Genomic DNA, 19,814 nt, shown 5'->3' with positions numbered 1-19,814 from the left:
TTTGCCCTTCCTTAATCTAACTTCTAAGATAAGCCGTAGGGTCAGTATTGCCTCACGTGTTCCAACATTTCTACAGAATCCAAACTGATCTTCCCCGAGGTCGGCTTCTACTAGTTTTTCCATTTGTCTGTAAGGAATTTGCTTTAGTATTTTGCAGCTGTGACTTATTAAACTGATTGTTCGGTAATTTTCACATCTGTCAACACCTGCTTTCTTTGGGATTGGAATTATTATATTCTTCTTGAAGTCCGAGGGAATTTCGCCTGTCTCATACATCTTGCGCACCAGATGGTAGAGTTTTGTCAGGACTGGCTCTCCCCAGGCCGTCAGTAGTTCCAATGGAATGTTGTCTACTCCCGGGGCCTTGTTTCGACTTAGGTCTTTCAGTGCTCTGTCAAACTCTTCACGCAGTATCGTATCTCCCATTTCATCTTCACCTACATCCTCTTCTCATTTCCATAATATTGTCTTCAAGTACATCGCCCTTGTGTAGACCCTCTATATACTCCTTCCACCTTTCTGCTTTCCCTTCTTTGCTTAGAACTGGGTTTCCATCTGAGCTCTTGATGTTCATACAAGTGGTTCTCTTATCTCCAAAGGTCTCTTTAATTTTCCTGTAGGCAGTATCTGTCTTACCCCTAGTGAGATAACCATCCCTGCTTAGCCATTTTGCACTTCCCGTCGATCTCATTTTTGAGACGTTTGTATTCCTTTTTGCCTGCTTCATTTCCTGCATTTTTATATTTTCTCCTTTCATCAATTAAATTCAATATTTCTTCTGTTACCCAACGATTTCTACTAGCCCTCGTCTTTTTACCTACTTGATCCTCTGCTGCCTTCACTACTTCATCCCTCAAAGCTACCCATTCTTCTTCTACTGTATTTCTCTCCCCCATTCCTGTCAATTGTTTCCTTATGCTCTCCCTGAAACTCTGTACAACCTCTGGCTCCTTCAGTTTATCCAGGTCCCATCTCCTTAAATTCCCACCTTTTTGCAGTTTCTTCAGTTTTAATCTACAGGTCATAACCAATAGATTGTGGTCAGAGTCCACATTTGCCCCTGGAAATGTCTTACAATTTAAAACCTGGTTCCTAAATCTCTGTCTTACCATTATACAATCTATCTGAAACCTGTCAGTATCTCCAAGCTTCTTCCATGTATACAGCCTTCTTTTATGATTCTTGAACCAAGTGTTAGCTATGATTAAGTTGTACTCTGTGCAATATTCTACCAGGCGGCTTCCTCTTTCATTTCTTTTCCCCAATCCATATTCACCTACTACGTTTCCTTCTCTGTCTTTTCCTACTACCGAATTCCAGTCACCCATGACTATTAAATTATCACCACCCTTCACTATCTGAATAATTTTTTTTATTTCATCATACATTTCTTCAATTTCTTCGTCATCTGCAGAGCTAGTTGGCATATAAACTTGTACTACTGTAGTTGGTGTGGGCTTCGTATCTATCTTGGCCACAATAATGCGTTCACTATGCTGTTTGCAGTAGCTTACCCGCATTCCTATTTTTCTATTCATTATTAAACCTACTCCTGCATCACCCCTATTTGATTTTGTGTTTATAACCCTGTAGTCACCTGACCAGAAGTCTTGTTCCTCCTCCCACCGAACTTCACTGATTCCCACGATATCTAACTTTAACCTATCCATTTCCCTTTTTAAATTTTCTAACCTACCTGCCCGATTAAGTGATCTAACATTCCACGCTCCGATCCGTAGAACGCCAGTTTTCTTTCTCCTGATAACGACATCCTCTTGAGTAGTCCCCACCCAGAGATCCGAATGGGGGACTATTTTACCTCCGGAATATTTTACCCAAGAGGATGCCATCATCATTTAATCATACAGTAAAGCTGCATGCCCTCGGGAAAAATTACAGCTGTAGTTTCCCCTTGCTTTCAGCCGTTTGCAGTACCAGCACAGCAAGGCCGTTTTGGTTAGTGTTACAATGCCAGATCAGATAATCATCCAGACTGTTGCCCCTGCAACTACTGAAAAGGCTGCTGCCCCTCTTCAGGAACCACACGTTTGTCTGGCCTCTCAACAGATACCCCTCCGTTGTGGTTGCACCTACGGTACGGCTATCTGTATCGCTGAGGCACGCAAGCCTTCCCACCAACAACAAGGTCCATGGTTCATGGGATTCCTATTACTTCAAAATCATTCTTAACCGAATCCAGGTACCTTCTGCTTGGTCTGCCCCAACTCCTCCTACCCTCTACTGCTGAACCCATGAGTCTCTTGGGTAACCTTGCTTCTTCCAAGCGTGTAACATGACCCCACCATCTAAGCCTGTTCGCCCTGACTGCCACATCTATAGAGTTCATTCCCAGTTTTTCTTTGATTTCCTCATTGTGGACACCCTTCTGCCATTGTTCCCATCTACTAGTACCTGCAATCATCCTAGCTACTTTCATATCCGTGACCTCAACCTTGTTGATAAGGTAACCTGAATCCAACCAGCTTTCGCCCCCATACAACAAAGTTGGTCGAAAGATTGAACGGTGCACAGATAACTTAGTCTTGGTACTGACTTCCTTCTTGCAGAAGAGAGTAGATCGTAGCTGAGCGCTCACTGCATTAGCTTTGCTACACCTCGCTTCCAGTTCTTTCACTATGTTGCCATCCTGTGAGAATATGCATCCTAAGTACTTGAAACCGTCCACCTGTTCTAACTTTGTTCCTCCTATTTGGCACTCAATCTGTTTATATTTCTTTCCCACTGACATTACTTTCGTTTTGGACATGCTAATCTTCATACCATAGTCCTTACATTTCTGATCTAGCTCTGACATATTACTTTGCAAACTTTCAATCGAATCTGCCATAACAACTAAGTCATCCACATATGCAAGACTGCTTGTTTTGTGTTCACATATTGTAATCTCACACAGTCAGTCTATTGTTTTCAACATATGATCCATAAATAATATGAACAACAGTGGAGAGAGGTTGCAGCCTTGTCTTACCCCCGAAACTACTCTGAACCATGATCTCAATTTATCGTCAACTCTGACTGCTGCCTCACTATCCATGTAAAGACCTTTAATTGCATGCAAAAGTTTGCCTCCTATTCCATAATCTTGTAGAACAGACAATAACTTCCTCCTAGGAACCCAGTCATATGCCTTTTCTAGATCTATAAAGCAAAGATACAATTTCCTGTTCCACTCATAACACTTCTCCATTATCTGCCGCAAGCTAAAGATCTGGTCCTGACAACCTCTAAGAGGCCTAAACCCACACTGATTTTCATTCAATTGGTCCTCAACTAATACTCGCACTTTCCTTTCAACAATACCTGAGAAGATTTTACCCACAATGCTGATTAAAGAGATACCTCTGTAGTTGTTACAATCTTTTCTGTTTCCATGTTTAAAGATTGGTGTGATTACTGCTTTTTTCCAGTCTGATGGAACCTGTCCTGACTCCCAGGCCATTTCAGTTATCCTGTGTAGCCATTTAAGACCTGACATTCCACTGTATTTGATGAGTTCCGACTTAATTTCATCCACCCCAGCTGCTTTATTGCACTGCAATCTATTGACCATTTTCTCCACTTCCTCAAATGTGATCCTATTTCCATCATCATTCCTATCCCATTCTACCTCGAACTCTGAAACATTGCTGATCATATTTTCACCTACATTGAGAAACTCTTCAAAATATTCCCTCCATCTACCCAATGCATCCACAGGATTCACCAGCAATTTTCCTGACCTGTCCAAAATACTTGTCATTTCCTTCTTACCTCCTTTTCGAAGACTGCTAATTACACTCCAGAATGGTTTTCCGGCAGCTTGACCCATAGTCTCCAACCTGTTTCCAAAGTCTTCCCCAGATTTCTTCTTGGATGCTGCAATTATCTGTTTGGCTTTGTTTCTTTCTTCAACATAGCTTTCTCTGTCTACCTGAGTTCTAGTATGTAGCCATTTTTGATATGCCTTCTTTTTTCTTTTACAGGCTGCCTTGACTGTATCATTCCACCAAGCTGTTTCCTTCATCCTACCTTTACACACTACTGTTCCAAGACATTCTTTAGCCACTTCTAGTACTTTGTCCCTGTACCTTGTCCATTCCTTTTCCAATGACTGTAATTGACTACATTCAACTAACTGGTACCTTTCTGAGATCGCTGTTATGTACTTGTGCCCAATTTCCTTATCCTGAAGTTTCTCCACTCTTATCGTCCTACATATGGACCTGACCACCTGCACTTTCAGCCTCACAATCCCAATTTCACTGCACATTAGATAATGATCAGTGTCATCAAAGAATCCCCTGAATACACATGTGTCCCTCACAGCCTTCCTGAATTCCTGATCTGTTATTATATAGTCAATGACAGATCTGGTTCCCCTGCCTTCCCAAGTATACCGGTGAACGTTCTTATGTTTAAAAAAAGAGTTTGTGATTACTAAGCCCATACTGGCACAGAAATCCAAGAGTTGTTACCCGTTCCTTTTGGCCTCAATATCCTCTCCAAATTTACCCATAACCTTTTCATACCCTTCTGTTCGATTTCCTAACCTGGTATTAAAATCACCCATGACCACAACACTGTCCTTCTCCTTTACTCCAACAACTACATCACTGAGTGCCTCATAAAAACTATCCATCTTATCTTGATCTGTCCCTTCACAATGCGAATATACTGACACAATCCTAATTTTCTTGCTAGACACTATCAAATCTATCCACAGCTCCCCATCTTATTACCATTCGCTTGCCAAGTCGTATCTTAGGAGTCCCTGGTTTGTCAGTTAGAGGTGGGACTCCGTCACCTCCAAAGGTCCGAGGCATTTTGCTCTGATTGTTGCCAGCATCATATTTAAAGTATCAGGGAAGCAGGTTGCTAGCCTTACTTGCCCTGAGTCCCATTGGGTTTTACCCCTAACGGTTGAGGGACTAACCGGTGGATTTGGTAGTCTTTGCCGTATGAGCACAAAGGTGACAACGACTCAGAATATGTCTGAGATGCCCAGCCTTATTCCAAAGTAACTGGTATCCCGACTGTCGGGACCACTTACTTGGCCACTCATACGTTGCCTGCGGTTCATGAACTAGGACATGACTACAGAACCCACACCATGAACCACAATAAATAATAAATAATATTTTAAAAAAAATATTTAAGGTTTTCATTTGACTCACCATTGTATGTTCAAGGTATTAAGAGTGGAGTTATTTGAACAAATGGAAGATCAACTGTAGTAATGGAGCTCTGACAGAGTGCTTAGATATTATTTAAGAGGGTCTATGACTAAGCTAATAGCAAAGGACAGCCCCCCACTTGCCAACAGAAATCTGGTCATACACCTTTCAAGGGATTTAAGTGAGGAACATGCTTACAACTGAGTTACTTATTATATACATGTCTGGAACAAAGATGTCTAAATAAAAACAATAATATCAAACTCAATATGAAACTATTGTTTAAAGCAGTAAAATTACCACACTGATATGCTTATGAAGTAGGTTCTGGAAATTTGTGCCCAATTCAAGGCGTGAACCTTGTTGTTCATCTTCTTGCAAGCAACCATCCTACCATAAGGCTGCATGTTGCACCCTATATTAGCAACCAACAGTGTGCTACACCTTTAGTTTTCTACATCTGTGATAGTGCCCTACATGAGTGATGTTCGTGGCACTTCCTGTCTTCCACAATGGATGAGATTTGAATTCAAACTTGTTTGAAATTTTTCACTATAGCACTTGCGACACGCACCAGTAAGAAACCTTTCACTTATTGCACAGTGGAAATTTCTGCATTATGGTCAACTAATATTTATTAATGAGAATGATTTATCAGTTATTTCTGTAAATCATTTCCTTGTTTCTGCAAGCATTCCAAGGACATCTAAGAATGACACTCACTTTCCACACACAGCAGACATCACGTCTACTGGGAGCATATGCTAAAATTATACTGTTTGTTGTAATGCAGTGTGGGGAAGGGGGTCAGACTGAATTATAAAGAGCCATTAGGCCATACCAAGTGGTCCACGAAAAAAATAATTATTATATTTGCTGGGTGAATTCCCCAATGTTTAGTAGTCACAAAAATACTTTTTCAAAATTTATTTTTTATTGTTCTGAAATTGTGGCGCTATTTGTTCCAGAGTGCATGCGTTTTTCTTATTTGCAAGCATATACATTTTTTTCAATTATTCAGTATCGGATTGTCCTGAGCCTTTCAGATAAAATGCATTTAGTTCAACCCACTCTGTGCTACAAATTATCATAATCATCATTTAGCTGAATGTATTCTTTAATATATTTTTAATAGTTCAAAATTATCAGCCTCAAATTAAACAAACTCAATTTTTGAACAGTAGTTTTCCAAAGATAGATTAACTTCTCAGCTTTAATATTTTTCTGCTACTACACTGTATAGTAGAGTTACTTTTTATAGAGTATCAATGGTGAGCAGTATACGTTTAAAAAAATCCACTATTTAAAAAAATGGATTTTTTTAAATTTTTCCATTTTGTGGCCTGCAGTATCTTTGTTGGGCGACCAGATAAAAATCTGAGAATTTCACAGTTAATAGACCTTTATGATATCAAACTTCAGTATAAATTTCAACTTTGAGATTCAATTGGAAGATACGGAAAAAATTTACAAACACGAGTCATAAACACGTTTTTTAACATCTGCGATATCTAGGCTTATGGAATAAAATATATCTGTTACAGTGTACAGTTTAATCATATCTATGATTAATTACTTTTTTATTTAAAATAAGCCTACTAATTACATTATATTGTTCTCTTGTTATTTGTTTTTAGTACATCACCCAATTAACATTTGAGAAATTTGTTCACTCACTTTGGGTGTTAGGATCTAAGTTCGGCCAGTCACATTTGTAAATTCAATGGGAGACAGCTTCCTTAGTACTTTTTTAAGTGGCATCCAAACTTGAAAAGATGTCCTTGTTCCTGGAGGGTGATAAAATAAAACATGTACATCTTGGTTTTGTCAGTAAATATTATCAACTTCACCAATCTAACACTGTTCATCGTAAACACAAGCTACTATGTCTTTATTTTGAAGAATCAGTTGTGCAAGTTTTCCACACTGATGAAGTTCACTATCAGGCGAAGTTGATGTGATCTTAAACTTCAGTAAGTTGTGTGACTGGGGTACAAAACAATGAAAAGATCGAGTGCCTCTAATCTTCTGACAAGTGTTGTACCTTTCCTTCAAGACACTGTCATAGACTTCTTGTATATCCTCATGTTGTACAAAAACATAGGTAAATCCTTTGATATGTTTTCTTACAGAATTCTAACATTTCTTGAGGTGTTATGATATGATTGTCATCAGTCCGCTGGAGACTTGCTTTTGTGACAGCTTGCTTTCTTGTACCCCTAACACCATCACAAGCATTCTTTCCTTGGCATGAAGTGAAAAAGTGCCATTCTACATCAAACCCAAAATCTTCTTCATGAAAGGAGATGTTAATATATTTTTTTATATTGACTTGCTGACCCATCCGAAAAGTAAATTAGTTTCTTTATGGAAGGGCGGTGTTGTTTAAATTAGTTTGTTAATTTTAGTTGAAAAAGTGCACTGCTATAGTGTTGTGTTCAAGGTAGTCACTTATGACACAAAAGCTGTAGCTCATAAGTTTATCTTCGTCATTATAATAGAATACAAATGGATGAACTGTGGCCTGTTTGTTTACCCAGTGGTGCCCTTCTACTTCATCTTGAATAACAAAGGAATGATTTTCCAAAAAGTCAGCAAGAAATAAACATTCATCAGCTGCCAATGTTTACTTTTTGTCTTTCAAAAATTTACTTTGAGCTTTTGCAATAAAATGATGCATTTTCAGATTTTCAGGGTTATCCACCAGCACTTCAAAAACTCTTCTTGTGATTTTATGACTATCACTATTTCAGTTCTGTCTTGTGTCACCCATTGTTTGTATTTTATATTGTCGGGCATAAAACTGTCTTCTTGAAACATGACAAGTAAGGCTGGTTTGCTTGGACAGTCTTCACATTTTCCCTTGATCATTCAATTGTAACTGTTAATATTGCATACTGTAACTTCCAAAAGGTTTTTATAGACAACTCTAAGATTGGCCACATCTATCATCAACTTTACGTTCTGGTGATACAAACAAACATAAACATTATGGGTGCCAGATGCCCCAGCAACAATACACCATGTTGGTCTCAACTCGCAAAACTTTGATCTTCCATTTTTAATGTCAGGATTTTCTTTTTTAAATTCTGTAAATAGTTCATTCAAATTACACACTATTAAATTTTTCACTAACTTTTGCTCGACTCCAAGACTTCAGCAGTAAACTGATAATCTTAATTTTACCCACTTCGTTTGAAGTACTGCATTTAGTTTTTAGTTTTTCTATCAAATCATCATATTCTGTTGGAGAAGTTTTAGAACTTCCTTCTATTTTAGAACAAACTGTATTTTGAAATGAAACATCCAAATTCTTTTTTAACTGTAGCTGCCACTTTCTCAATTTTTGTATTCAAGGTACTTGGTCTTTTATCTTGACTTAGTTTTCTAATTTTACTAGCATCCGATATACCCAGGATTTCACAAGCTGTATCTACTTTTTTAATGGTTGCTTATAAGTCACATAATTCTGTATCTGAGGTTTCACTATCCTTTCTCTTGTGAATTACAAATATTTTAGAATAACATGTTGGACACAATTATTTTCTTGGTATGTGATTGACAAAAGGGCTTTTATTTTTAGAATAATGATCAGATGTTATTTCTCACAGACATTTTGTTACAGGTTTTTTTTGTTTCTCAAAAGGGTCCATGCGAGACTGACCAAATATGTGATGAAATATTTTTAAATATTTTATTTCATGGAACTTGAATGTTGATTTGACCACTAGGCCGACTCGTAAGTACAACAACACTTTTCCTTCTTCACTGTAATCTTCGATTAAAGTAATGTCTTTAGGATACACTCCATACACATTTTTATGACATGCGTCATTAATAACACCACCAACAGAATACTGAGAAACCATTTCTCAACTGCACACAACAACTAATCTAATTCCCTCAGCATCACCCGATTTAATTTGACTACATTCCATTATCCTCGTTTTGCTTTTGTTGATAACTGTGAAAGTTTCAGATTTTTATCTGGTCCCCCAACAAAGATTTGCAGGACACAAAACAGAAAAATTAAAAAAAATCCATTTTTTAAAATAGTGTATTTTTAAGTGTAATCTGCTCACCACTGATACTCTATAAAAAGTAACTATACTATACAGTGTAATAGCAGGAAAAAATTTTAAGGCTGAGAAATTAATCTTTCTTTGGAAAAATACTGTTCAAAAATTGAGTTTTTTTAATTTGAGGCTGATAATTTTGAACTATTAAAAATATATTAAAGAATACCTTCAGCTACATGAAGATGATGATAATTTAACTAATTAATGGAAAATCTCATATAAAGATGTGAATTCTCATATAAAGATGTGAAACAATTAATGATGACAATTTGTAGCTCAGAGTGTGTTGAACTAAAAGCTTAGGACAATCCACTACTGAATAACTGTAAAAAATGTAGAAGCTTGTAAATAAGAAAAACACATGCACTCTGGAACAAATATGGCCACAATTTCAGAACAATAAAAAATAAATTAAAAAAATAGTTTTGTGACTACTAAACATTGGGGAATTCACCCAGCATAAAACAGGGCAACTGCCGTCATAACGCTGAAACCGAGCAATTTATCTGACGTTCAAAAGGACATGATCACTGGCTTTCGGGACAATGGTAAGTTTTTAAACTGTTTGCATGCTGCCTCGGTTAAAGTATACCGTGCACTGCAAAATGACATTATCCAAAGTACACAGAGCACAGAGGCAACTGTGGTGCATGGCAGTCATAGATGAGCGGGATGAACGATTACTGCGGAAATGAGTAAGGACGAACATTTGGGTAGCTGTTGAGCAGCTGACCTCCAGATGAACAAAAGGACTATCAACAGTGTCTTCTCAATGACTGTTCAGCAAATGTTGCTGCATACAGACCTCTGCAGCAGCCACGTAGTTCGTGTACCCATGCCGACCACTGTTCACTGGCAACAAAGGTTGGAATCTGCACACAAATAGTGCCGCAGAGTGGCGACAGATGGCCTTTTCAGATGAATCACGTTTTATACTCCATCGGACAGGTGGCCATTGGCATGTACATCATGAAACGCCTGAAAACAAACACCCCGCAACAATCGTGGGAAAGGTCCAGGCAGGAGAAAGGAGTGTTATAGTCTTGGGAATGTTTTCATTGCATTCCCTGGGTGATCTTATCATTCTGGAAGGCACAATAGATCAACGCAAGTATGCATCTATCCTTTGGGACCATGTCTACCAGTACATACAGTTCAAATTAATGATGTAAATAAAATAGAAAGAAACATTCCACATGGGAAAATGTATTAAAAATAAAGATTCCAAGCAGTAAACATTTTTCCTTTCTCCATTAAGTGTGTGAGGTGTCGGTGAGAAAAAGTCCCGTAAAGATTTGAAATCATACAAACTTGGTTAAACTTGGTTTCAAGTCACTACATGTTCCTATTCTCAAATACTGGAGGAATATAATATAACTATTTGTGCAATGTGAGCTACACTCCTTTTTCATCCCCAACCCTACCCCATTCAGAGGTATGTAGTTCTTAACCACACAGTGTGTCTTTCCAGACAGTAAGCGATATGTGCACCAAGTTTGGTTGAAAGCAATCCAGCGGTTTAGGAGGAGATGTGGAACACACACATGTAAGTATACACATCCACTTCTATAATACACATTGATTCAGAAGAGTTAATTTTGAGAGTCTTGCAACACACACTATTTTGCAAGGAATTAAAAATAAATTTAAATATAGTACTTACTTTATGTAGTCATATGATTCCTTAACATGGCGCAATTTCTCGGCCTCCATGTTACCAGTGAGTTCCTTTCGATAGCGAGCAATGAATGGTATAGTGTTGTCTGTGTCAAACAGGTTAATGACATTTTCAGCTATTTCAGGGCTTATTTCTTGCAGATCTGCTAGTAGCTCTGCATCTCTCCAGTACATATCTGCATGCTGAAAATCCCATGCAATGCTTATTTGAGTCTGAATTAAAATTACAGTGGTCCAATAAGTTACAGTAAAATGAATGCAAAGTGGTAAGAAAAAAGAAAAGATAATAGTTCAAGTTCAGTGATTAAACTCTGTTGCCTGAGCTGCTGACCCAAGTCCACACCATAAATTCAGGAGGGTCTGTCTGGGTAAAGGTCCTGTAATCTTTGTGTGTGACAGGGTGGGAATAGCGGATTGGCTTAAGCAACTGGTGCCAAAGGAGAAGGCGAAGCTATAAGTCAAGACAGCAGTGAAACTCTTCAAGAGCATGAAGACGTCAATTTTTGTACTGAAACTTATTAGAGATGTTCCTCCAAAGACATTGTTTGAGAAAGTGCAGGTGCAGAATCAGAATGTCTAGACATATGACTAGAGAGTAATTAAACGGGCAGTTGTATCTGAACCCCTGTGGTGGAAGTTGCAGAGGCATTGCTGAAGGTAATGCGAGTGTGGGACCTGATATTGTACTTAGGGTCCTTGTAAGTTACTATCATGGTAATTAAAGGCATCAGAAGTGACCATTAAGGCAAATTGGAGGCTAAAAGCATTACAGATGAAGCTGCAACAAGGTAAGGGGGCAAGTTAGCATCATGCATGGCCTTCTGTAAAGACAAGAGGTGGATGTTGCTCCGCTCCCAGAACCCATTTATATAAAGGGGCCTTGGAGGAACTGGGGGTAAACTGTTTTACACTAGGAATCTAAAAATCCCAAGAACATGCATTTATGTCAAAAATGGAATTTCCTTCATGCTGATGGTGAACTTCTGTTCCAGCACTTAGTGACAATTAGGATGAAACAGTGTGTGGAAAGAAACATGGAAATTTGTACTGGCCTCAGCTTATCTTCCTTGAGAGGACAGTACTTTCCTCCCCAGGGAGTGAGGGGACTGGTAGGCATGTTGCTTGCAGCTGAATTGGTTGGTTGTGATGCTAATGCCTGCAACCTTGTGTGGGGTATCAGTGACACCAACAGCAGAGGAGAGGAATTACTGGAATACCTACTGGAGAGTCGTCTACAGATCTTGAATAGGGATAGGTAAATTACTTTCAGTAATAGAAGGGATGACGTAACTGACATAACTTTTGGGTCCTCATAAAAATAGGTAATTCAGACAAACAACGACACGTGGCACTGGAGCTGTCCTTACGGAACACATGTATCCCTCCATTAAGTGTGGGGTTGATATGGGTATTAAACAGACCACGGCCTTTAGGAATTCCAGGGAAACAGACTGGGACTCATACAGGAAAGACCCAAACCCATGCTTATCTACTGTTAAGTTTTGAACACAAAACAACAGATCTTGAGGGTATGGAGGTCACCAAGAAGTACACAAACAGGAATGTACCCTGGTGGAACAATAATATGAAATTGTAAAGGACGCAGTTAAGAAGACTGTTCAACTTTGCAAGAAAGAAAGGACAATGGGCTAAACATGGGGAGGATCTGGTTATTAAGGAAGCAAAACTATTATCATGGAAGGTACTCTGTGACAAAGTGGAAGGTCAGCTGTCAAAGCCATCTTTCACAAAATTTTCACAGGAATACCAACAAATCCAGGAGGCTTTCTACGGAAGGAGGATGGTGGCTACACATAGAAAGAGCTTGATATGCTGAACGTGTCCCTAAAGATTCCTTTCCCTCAGTGCACTCTAGCAGATTATACATACCAAGATTTAGTCCCTGTGAGATACTGGTTCACAGCCAACCAATGGCAGAACTGGGAATCTACCAGAAAATATATTGACTTCAAGAAAATCCAGTGGGTGGTGGGACTATTTCACCTGTTCAAGTCGCCAAACCCAGAGAGAATGTTTTCAGCTCTACTGCAACAAGCAGGAGAGGGATTAATCAGACTCCCACGCAGGCAGTTCAGAATCAATCCAGTAGCAGATGTCATTCCTTATGCTTGGAGGACAGTGAAGGTTGTTTTCATTCCAAGGCTAGGGAGGTATGATCACACCAAGGCTAAGAATCAGTCCTCCTTTCTTCTAATGACTTCATAAAACTGTTTAATGTCTATGTTGGAAATGGAAGTTAAGTGAGGTTCCTCTCCCTTGAAAACCAACATGCATAACAACCAAACCCTGTGACACAGGACTTCATCAACTTGCTGGCAAAGTGAAAAAAGCTCTACACTTCCAGGAAATTGTTGTGGTGATCAACATCAGAAGAGGGTGTCTGCAAGGACAGGATTTATTGCCACTATTGTGGAACCTAGAGGTGAATAAATTCATCAAAGAATTAAATGATAGAGATTACTATGGCCAAGGATACACAGATGATTTACTCATAGTAATTCTTGGTAAAATAGCAAGTACTGTTAGAACAATGTTTCCTACCCCAGTTTTGTATAATGTTTAAAGCCCATTGTGCAAAAGAGGTGCAGGAAACAGGATCTAATTGATAGTTCCAAGAAAACTCGTAATCTCTTAACACTGATCACGAGGAAACCTATTCATCACGCGTACTGGAATCTTAAGATCTTCGACAAAATTCTACCAGAAGAGGGGGTAATGAGGTACTGGGTAATCTTGAAAGAGAAACTTACATGGACTTCTCACATAAAGAATATATGTTCCGCGGCAAGAGGTGCTCCCATGTTCACTAGAAGGGCCTGTGGTAAAAATTGTGGACCAAGCCCCAATAGCTTGTAGTGGATATACATATGTAGTAACATCTATAATAATTTATGGGGCTTCAGTATGGTGGAATAAAGTAGAACAGTACGTTGCTGCTAAGGAACTTGAGAAGGTACATCGATTGGCCTGCCTAGCCATTAAAGGCAGAATGGAGACAATGCTGGAGATGCCCCAATTACATATTTTGGCAACAATAGCAGCCATGGTAGGGGCATACCAGTTAAAAACTGGAAAATACCGGAAACCTTTAAGAAATATAAAATCCCATACAAGCATAATGAACATAGAAAGTATAGCAATGGTTGGGAAAATGCTGGTTGACTATACAATAAGTTCCAGCTGCTTCAAATAACCTTTCAATGTAACTATTAGAAGCAGGAAGTAGGGAAAGAATGAACCAGAATACTGTTCAGAAGACATAACCTGGTTTATTGACGGGTCAAAAACAGACGGAGAGGCTGGGACTGGTATATGCGGGATACAGCCTAGACTATAGAACACAATCTCTCTAAGAGAAGCTGACCACAGTATTCCGGTGGAGACATTTGCTATCAGAATGTGTGTGGAGGAGTATATACATAGGTTCTGCAAGGGTCACAGCATTGTAGTAGCAGATGTCAACACACGCTGATAACAAGTCGTCAACTAGTTCAGTTAAGCTGTCAAAAATGTTCGTGTGTTGGTTATCGGGAGCACTATGAATAAATTTCTCTTTACTGCAGTGTGATGCCGGCCACTGTGGCTGAGCGGTTCTTGGTGCTTCAGTCTGAAACCGCGTGACCGCTACAGTCACAGGTTCGAATCATGTCTCGGGCGTGGATGTGTGTGATGTCCTTGCGTTAGTTAGGTTTCAGTAGTTCCAAGTTCTAGGGGACTGATGACCTCAGATGTTAAGTCCCATAGTGCTCAGAGCCATTTGAACTATTTGAACTGCAGTGTGATGCCTTACGACTGACGAAAACTTTCCTTAGTTACCAATCAAGCTTGACTCATGCACCTACCCTGTAGAAATAATTCTGCCTCATTCATTATATATTCGGAATGTTCTGCTTCTTTTACAGTAATTTGATTTATTCTAAAATAAATGTTGTGCTTGATATGCCAGAATGAATATTTTGTATCTGTATCTGGCAGTGTTATGAGCACTTAATACTCAGTTTGGAAGGCTATCAACTGCTCTTGGAACAGTGGTCACCACGATGTGATACAGCCAGTGAGAATAAAATGCTATACAATCAATTGATGAGTGATTTTTCAAGAGCCAAGAATTTTTTGAGATAGTAGACATACCAGTCATATGAAGGCTCGCAGTGCGACTACCTCAGCTTTGGCCACAAAATCCGGCATTATGGTTTGCTCAAGTTGAGGTATGTTTTCTCTGCACCAGAGTAAAAGCAGCCTTCACAAAATTCGCGATAGTCATCAGCCAATTGTACCGCTGAAACGCCACAGAAGTGCAAGACGTAGAACTCAAGCCTGTGGAGACTGTATCAGAGGCTCTACATAGAGCCGATTCACAGTATTAACTTCACAGGAAGAGTGAGTGAGGCAAGTAGTTATGCAGTACGACATTGGGGACAGATAGCAGTCTCTGTACCTCCAACATCTGCACAGCATGCACCATACAAGATACGCTGTTGCGCACACTGTGGAGCAGCATGTCAGCAACTAAAATAAAGACCATTATAGCATCTCAGAGAGACATGTCACTACAAGCTGTAATGGGCCAGGCAGATAGAATTCAGGATGTGATCATGCCATCCTAATGCAGTTCAACAGTGGCGACTTGCAGCAATGCATCAATAGCGACACATGTGAATTAACACAGCCTCGCAAACTAGGTTGAAACACTGAGCAAACAGATAAGCCAAAACAGATAAGCCAGCTACTCTCTGACCGAAACGCTGGAGGACGCTTTTGCAGAAGATCCAGAAGTTGTTCCTCTAAGAACTCTCGAGCAGCAGGCAGCACAGCATGATATATGTTGGTATCATCGGAATTTCAGAGACAAGGTGCCGAAATGCACTTCCCCATACACTTGCCCAAGCAGCAATAGCAAATGGAAGTAGGCGCACCTCATTGTCAGTTGCCATCCCTACATCTCTTTTTAAGTGCCAGGAAGACAAGAGTGGAAATTTCTAGTGGGCACAGGACCTGATTTAACTATTTTTCCACAGATTCTGTTGCATAGATATCTGCTGCTAATGTCATTCTGCAGCTAAAAAGTGACCTACAGGACGCAGCACACAGAACTGGATTTAGGTTTTTGTCACGCCTTCACTTGGAACTTTTACCAAAACAGATGTAACAGAACCTATAATTGGAGCTAACTTTCTCACACATTATCATCTGCTGCCACACATCGCCAATACATACCTTGGTGACAGCAACATCGATCTATCTGCTGATCCGTTTCTATGCAGCGCAGCTGTGCGTGGCAACAAACTTTTCCAGTCAACAGGCAGCAAATACGCGGAGTTACTCGAGCAGTTCCCAGGTATTACATCAAGCAACTCCCAGGTGCTTCGAACCCAGGTATTACATCAAGCAACTCCCAGGTGCTTCGAAAAAAGTACATCACAGCACTGTGCACTACATTAACACCACCACCGGCTCACTAACTTCTTGTAGGCCAAGACATCTTGCTTCACCTACTGTCAAAGCAGAGTTCAACGCAACATTGAAGGAAGGCATCACATGCACCTCCAGTAGCCCTTGGTAGTCGCCTCTAGAATTGACGTCAAAAAGTATGGTGTTTGGCGACCATGCACAGACTACCCTACTCTTAACGCTAGAATGGTGCCAGCTCATTATCCTGTGCCCGTATTAAAAGACTACAATTACGTACTATGCGGTGCAACTATATTTAGTGTGCTAGACTGCGCCACAGCCTACACACAACTTCCTGTGGCAGGAGAGGACGTATCGAAGAAGGCTATCATTTAGCCTCTTTGAGAGTCGGTCCATGACGTTCGGCTTAAGAAATGCTGCAAAGTCTTGGCAGAGGTACACAGCCTCAGTGCTACAAGGTTTGTCATGCTGTTTCGCATACTTTGATGACATCCTTGTTTTATCAGCCACAGCAGAGGAACATGAACAGCATTCAGTCAAAATCTTTAGACAACTGGGCAAATATGGGATTGTTTTAAACACTGCCAAGTGTGTTTTTGGACAACCACAGATATCTTTTCTAGGCTATCTGATCTCCCTAGCAGAATCGTTAGTGCTTCCAGAAAACGTAGAAGAATTATTGATGAGTCTAATGCTGGAAGCTGCGAAAAAACTGCACCACTTTCTGAGAATTCTCAATTTTTGCTGGGAGATTCAAGAACCTCTAACCACAGCATTGTCTGGCCCTAAACTCAGGAGAAACATGGCAGTACTGTGGAGGAAGGTATGAGCACTTATTTCAACACAGTCAATCAAACTATAGTGAAAACAGCACTACTTGTGCACCATTCATTAGAAGCACCTCTCACACCGGTGTTAGATAAAAGCCAACTGCCATCAGTGCAGCATTACAATAACGCAAAGACCGAGAGTGGCATCCACTTGCATTTTACTTGCACAAGCTCTCCACCACAATAAAAATGGAGCACACAGAATCTCTAACTACTCGCTCTTCACCAATCTATTAAATACTTTTGCATACAGTGGGAGGCGAGGCAGTTTGCAATTTACACAGACCACAACCACTCATCTACGTCTTCAGGCAGAACAAGGATAAAGGCTCGCCATGACAATACAATCATTCGGAATTTATTGCTCAATTTAGCACCGGCATATGCCACAAATCACGAAATGACAAGGGTAGCCAACTGCCCACCCCGTGTAAACAGTATAACAGATGCAGGGGATTTTACTCAACTTGCCAAAGCACAAGAGTGAGACCAGGAGTTTAAGGATCTGCTGAAAGCCACTTCCTCCAACCTTCAGCTGAAACTGGTAAGACATTTCTGCCACGAACATTAAGCTAAGCTGCAAAGTCTCGAATGGGGCACCTCATCCATTTCTACCTTCCTCATTCCATAGACACGCTTGCGAGAGTCTGCACAACTTATGTCGCCATTGTTTTACATTAACAGTGAAACTGTTCGCTAGTCTTTTGTATGGCCTGGTATACAGAAAGGTTGCAGAACCTGGACTCATGCATGTGTTCAATGCCAGTGTAGCAAAGTACCTTGCCATGTACATGAACCTGTGCGAAATTCCCCAGACAAAACTACATGATTTGTGCTTGTACATACTGACGTGGTAGGACAGTCACTGGCCTCAAATGGCCAACAATATCTGTTAACATCAATCAACTGCTTTACTTGCTGGTCAGAAGCCATACCAGTCAACACTATTTCAGTGCAAAACACTAGGCATTGCCTTTGTTTCGCAGTGAATATTCCAGTTCGGTTATCCACTACACATCACAACAGACCACGGCTGACAATTCAAATCTCAACTATTTGACCAGCTGAGCAAATCCTGCGGTGCCATACATAACCCAGCAAGTAATGGAATGACTGAACACTAGCACTATTCATTAAAAGCTGCACTAATGTGTTACAAGTCAAATTGGGCAACAACTTTACTGTTGGTCTTGCTTGGTCTGTGAAACACTTGCAAATACAAGCTGAACTCTTCATTGTCTGAGCTAGTTTATGGAGAAGTACTACGACTTCCTGGTGAGTTCATGATCCACACTTGGTCTCGATCGAGGATACCAGTCAAACAGTCTTCATTTCTCAACTGAGAGGGCGAAAGATTCAAATCTGACCACTTGCAGCATTGAAACATGGGATATCACAAACCTTTGTCCACTACAAATTACAGACTAGTAAATACGTGATGTCACTGACACTACCATACACATGCCCTCATTGTGTCATTGGCAAAAGTGAAAAAAGTAATACATACTTCAATTAACAGCAAATAGACCAGCCTTTGTGTTGCCAGAACTGCCACAAATGCATGCTTAATGCAACCAGCTACAGTGTGCTTCGAGTACAAAAACCTCCACTGGAAGCAGAAGCTCAACCAGAGTGCCAAACTTGTTCTGTATGGCACACTCACTTCCTGGTGTGATCCGTGGATGATCCTCTTCCCGAGGAGGATGGTGTAGCGGCAGACATCAGCACACTCTGATAATGAGTTGTTAGCTTATTTGTTCAGCTAAGTTGTCAAAAAAGTTCATGTGCTGGCCACCAGGAGTGTGACACTATGACTGTTTTGTTCCAGCAAAACCTTGCCTTAGTTATTGATCAAGTTTGGCTGATATGCGTGTAATAATTATTCTGTCTCGTTCATAATATGTTTGGATTGTTCTGCTTGTGCTACTGTGACCTGATTTATCCTAAAATAAATGCTGTTCCTGATTTGCTGGAATTAATATTTCATATCTGTAACTGGCCGAGTTGCAAGTGCTTCATATTCAGTTCAGAATGCTATTAACTAATCTTGTGACAAAACCATTCAAACAGCCAAGTAGCTCTGACACCTCTATCAGCCCCTGAAACTAAAAATATTGTTGCTGGATGCCATGAATCACTTCCGAGGGTAGGAAAGCATCAGGTTAAACCTGCTGTGGGTTCCTGGCTACTCAGGAATTCGAGGTAATGAACAAGCTGAGAGGCTGGCCAGGACAGGAACAAAGACTATTTGTCGGACTGGAACCTGTCTTAACCATCACTAAGGCAATGCCAAAAATCAAAACTGGGTTGCTAGAGCAGGAAGCAGCAAACAGAATATTGGACTAAGCTCAAAAAACAAATACGTGGCAAGCTAATGATTCCAAAGTCACGTTTAAGGAGAAGTTCTGCAAACCTTGACTTGAACAGGAGACAGGCTAATCACAGGGTAGGACTAATAACAGGCCATGAGAACTTCAGGAAACATCTGCACACAATGAGCACAGAATAAGAAGACAATAAGTGTAAACTACGCAACGAGGGGAATGAAAATGACCTACAGAATATTTGGGTCATTGATTCAGTGCTGACACCTGTGCTGATAAACAGTGTTTCGGCCACTA

The 19,814-nt window shown here is 40.1% G+C and overlaps 1 protein-coding gene across 1 annotated transcript in view; it reads right to left on the bottom strand.

Annotated features, from left to right (window-relative positions):
- LOC126273093 (S1 RNA-binding domain-containing protein 1) overlaps positions 1 to 19,814 on the bottom strand; it is a 189,316-nt gene that overhangs the window by 135,865 nt on the left and 33,637 nt on the right. Inside the window, exon 4 of the mRNA XM_049976518.1 lies at positions 10,917 to 11,113. Within this exon, the coding sequence (XP_049832475.1) occupies positions 10,917 to 11,113 (197 nt within the window). The remainder of the gene's footprint in view (positions 1 to 10,916; positions 11,114 to 19,814) is intronic.

Source organism: Schistocerca gregaria, chromosome 5 (genome assembly GCF_023897955.1).
Source record: "Schistocerca gregaria isolate iqSchGreg1 chromosome 5, iqSchGreg1.2, whole genome shotgun sequence".
NCBI classification, from domain to species: domain Eukaryota; kingdom Metazoa; phylum Arthropoda; class Insecta; order Orthoptera; family Acrididae; genus Schistocerca; species Schistocerca gregaria.
Note: the sequence above shows the minus strand (reverse complement) of the source record. Positions and strands in the feature narration are given on the sequence as shown.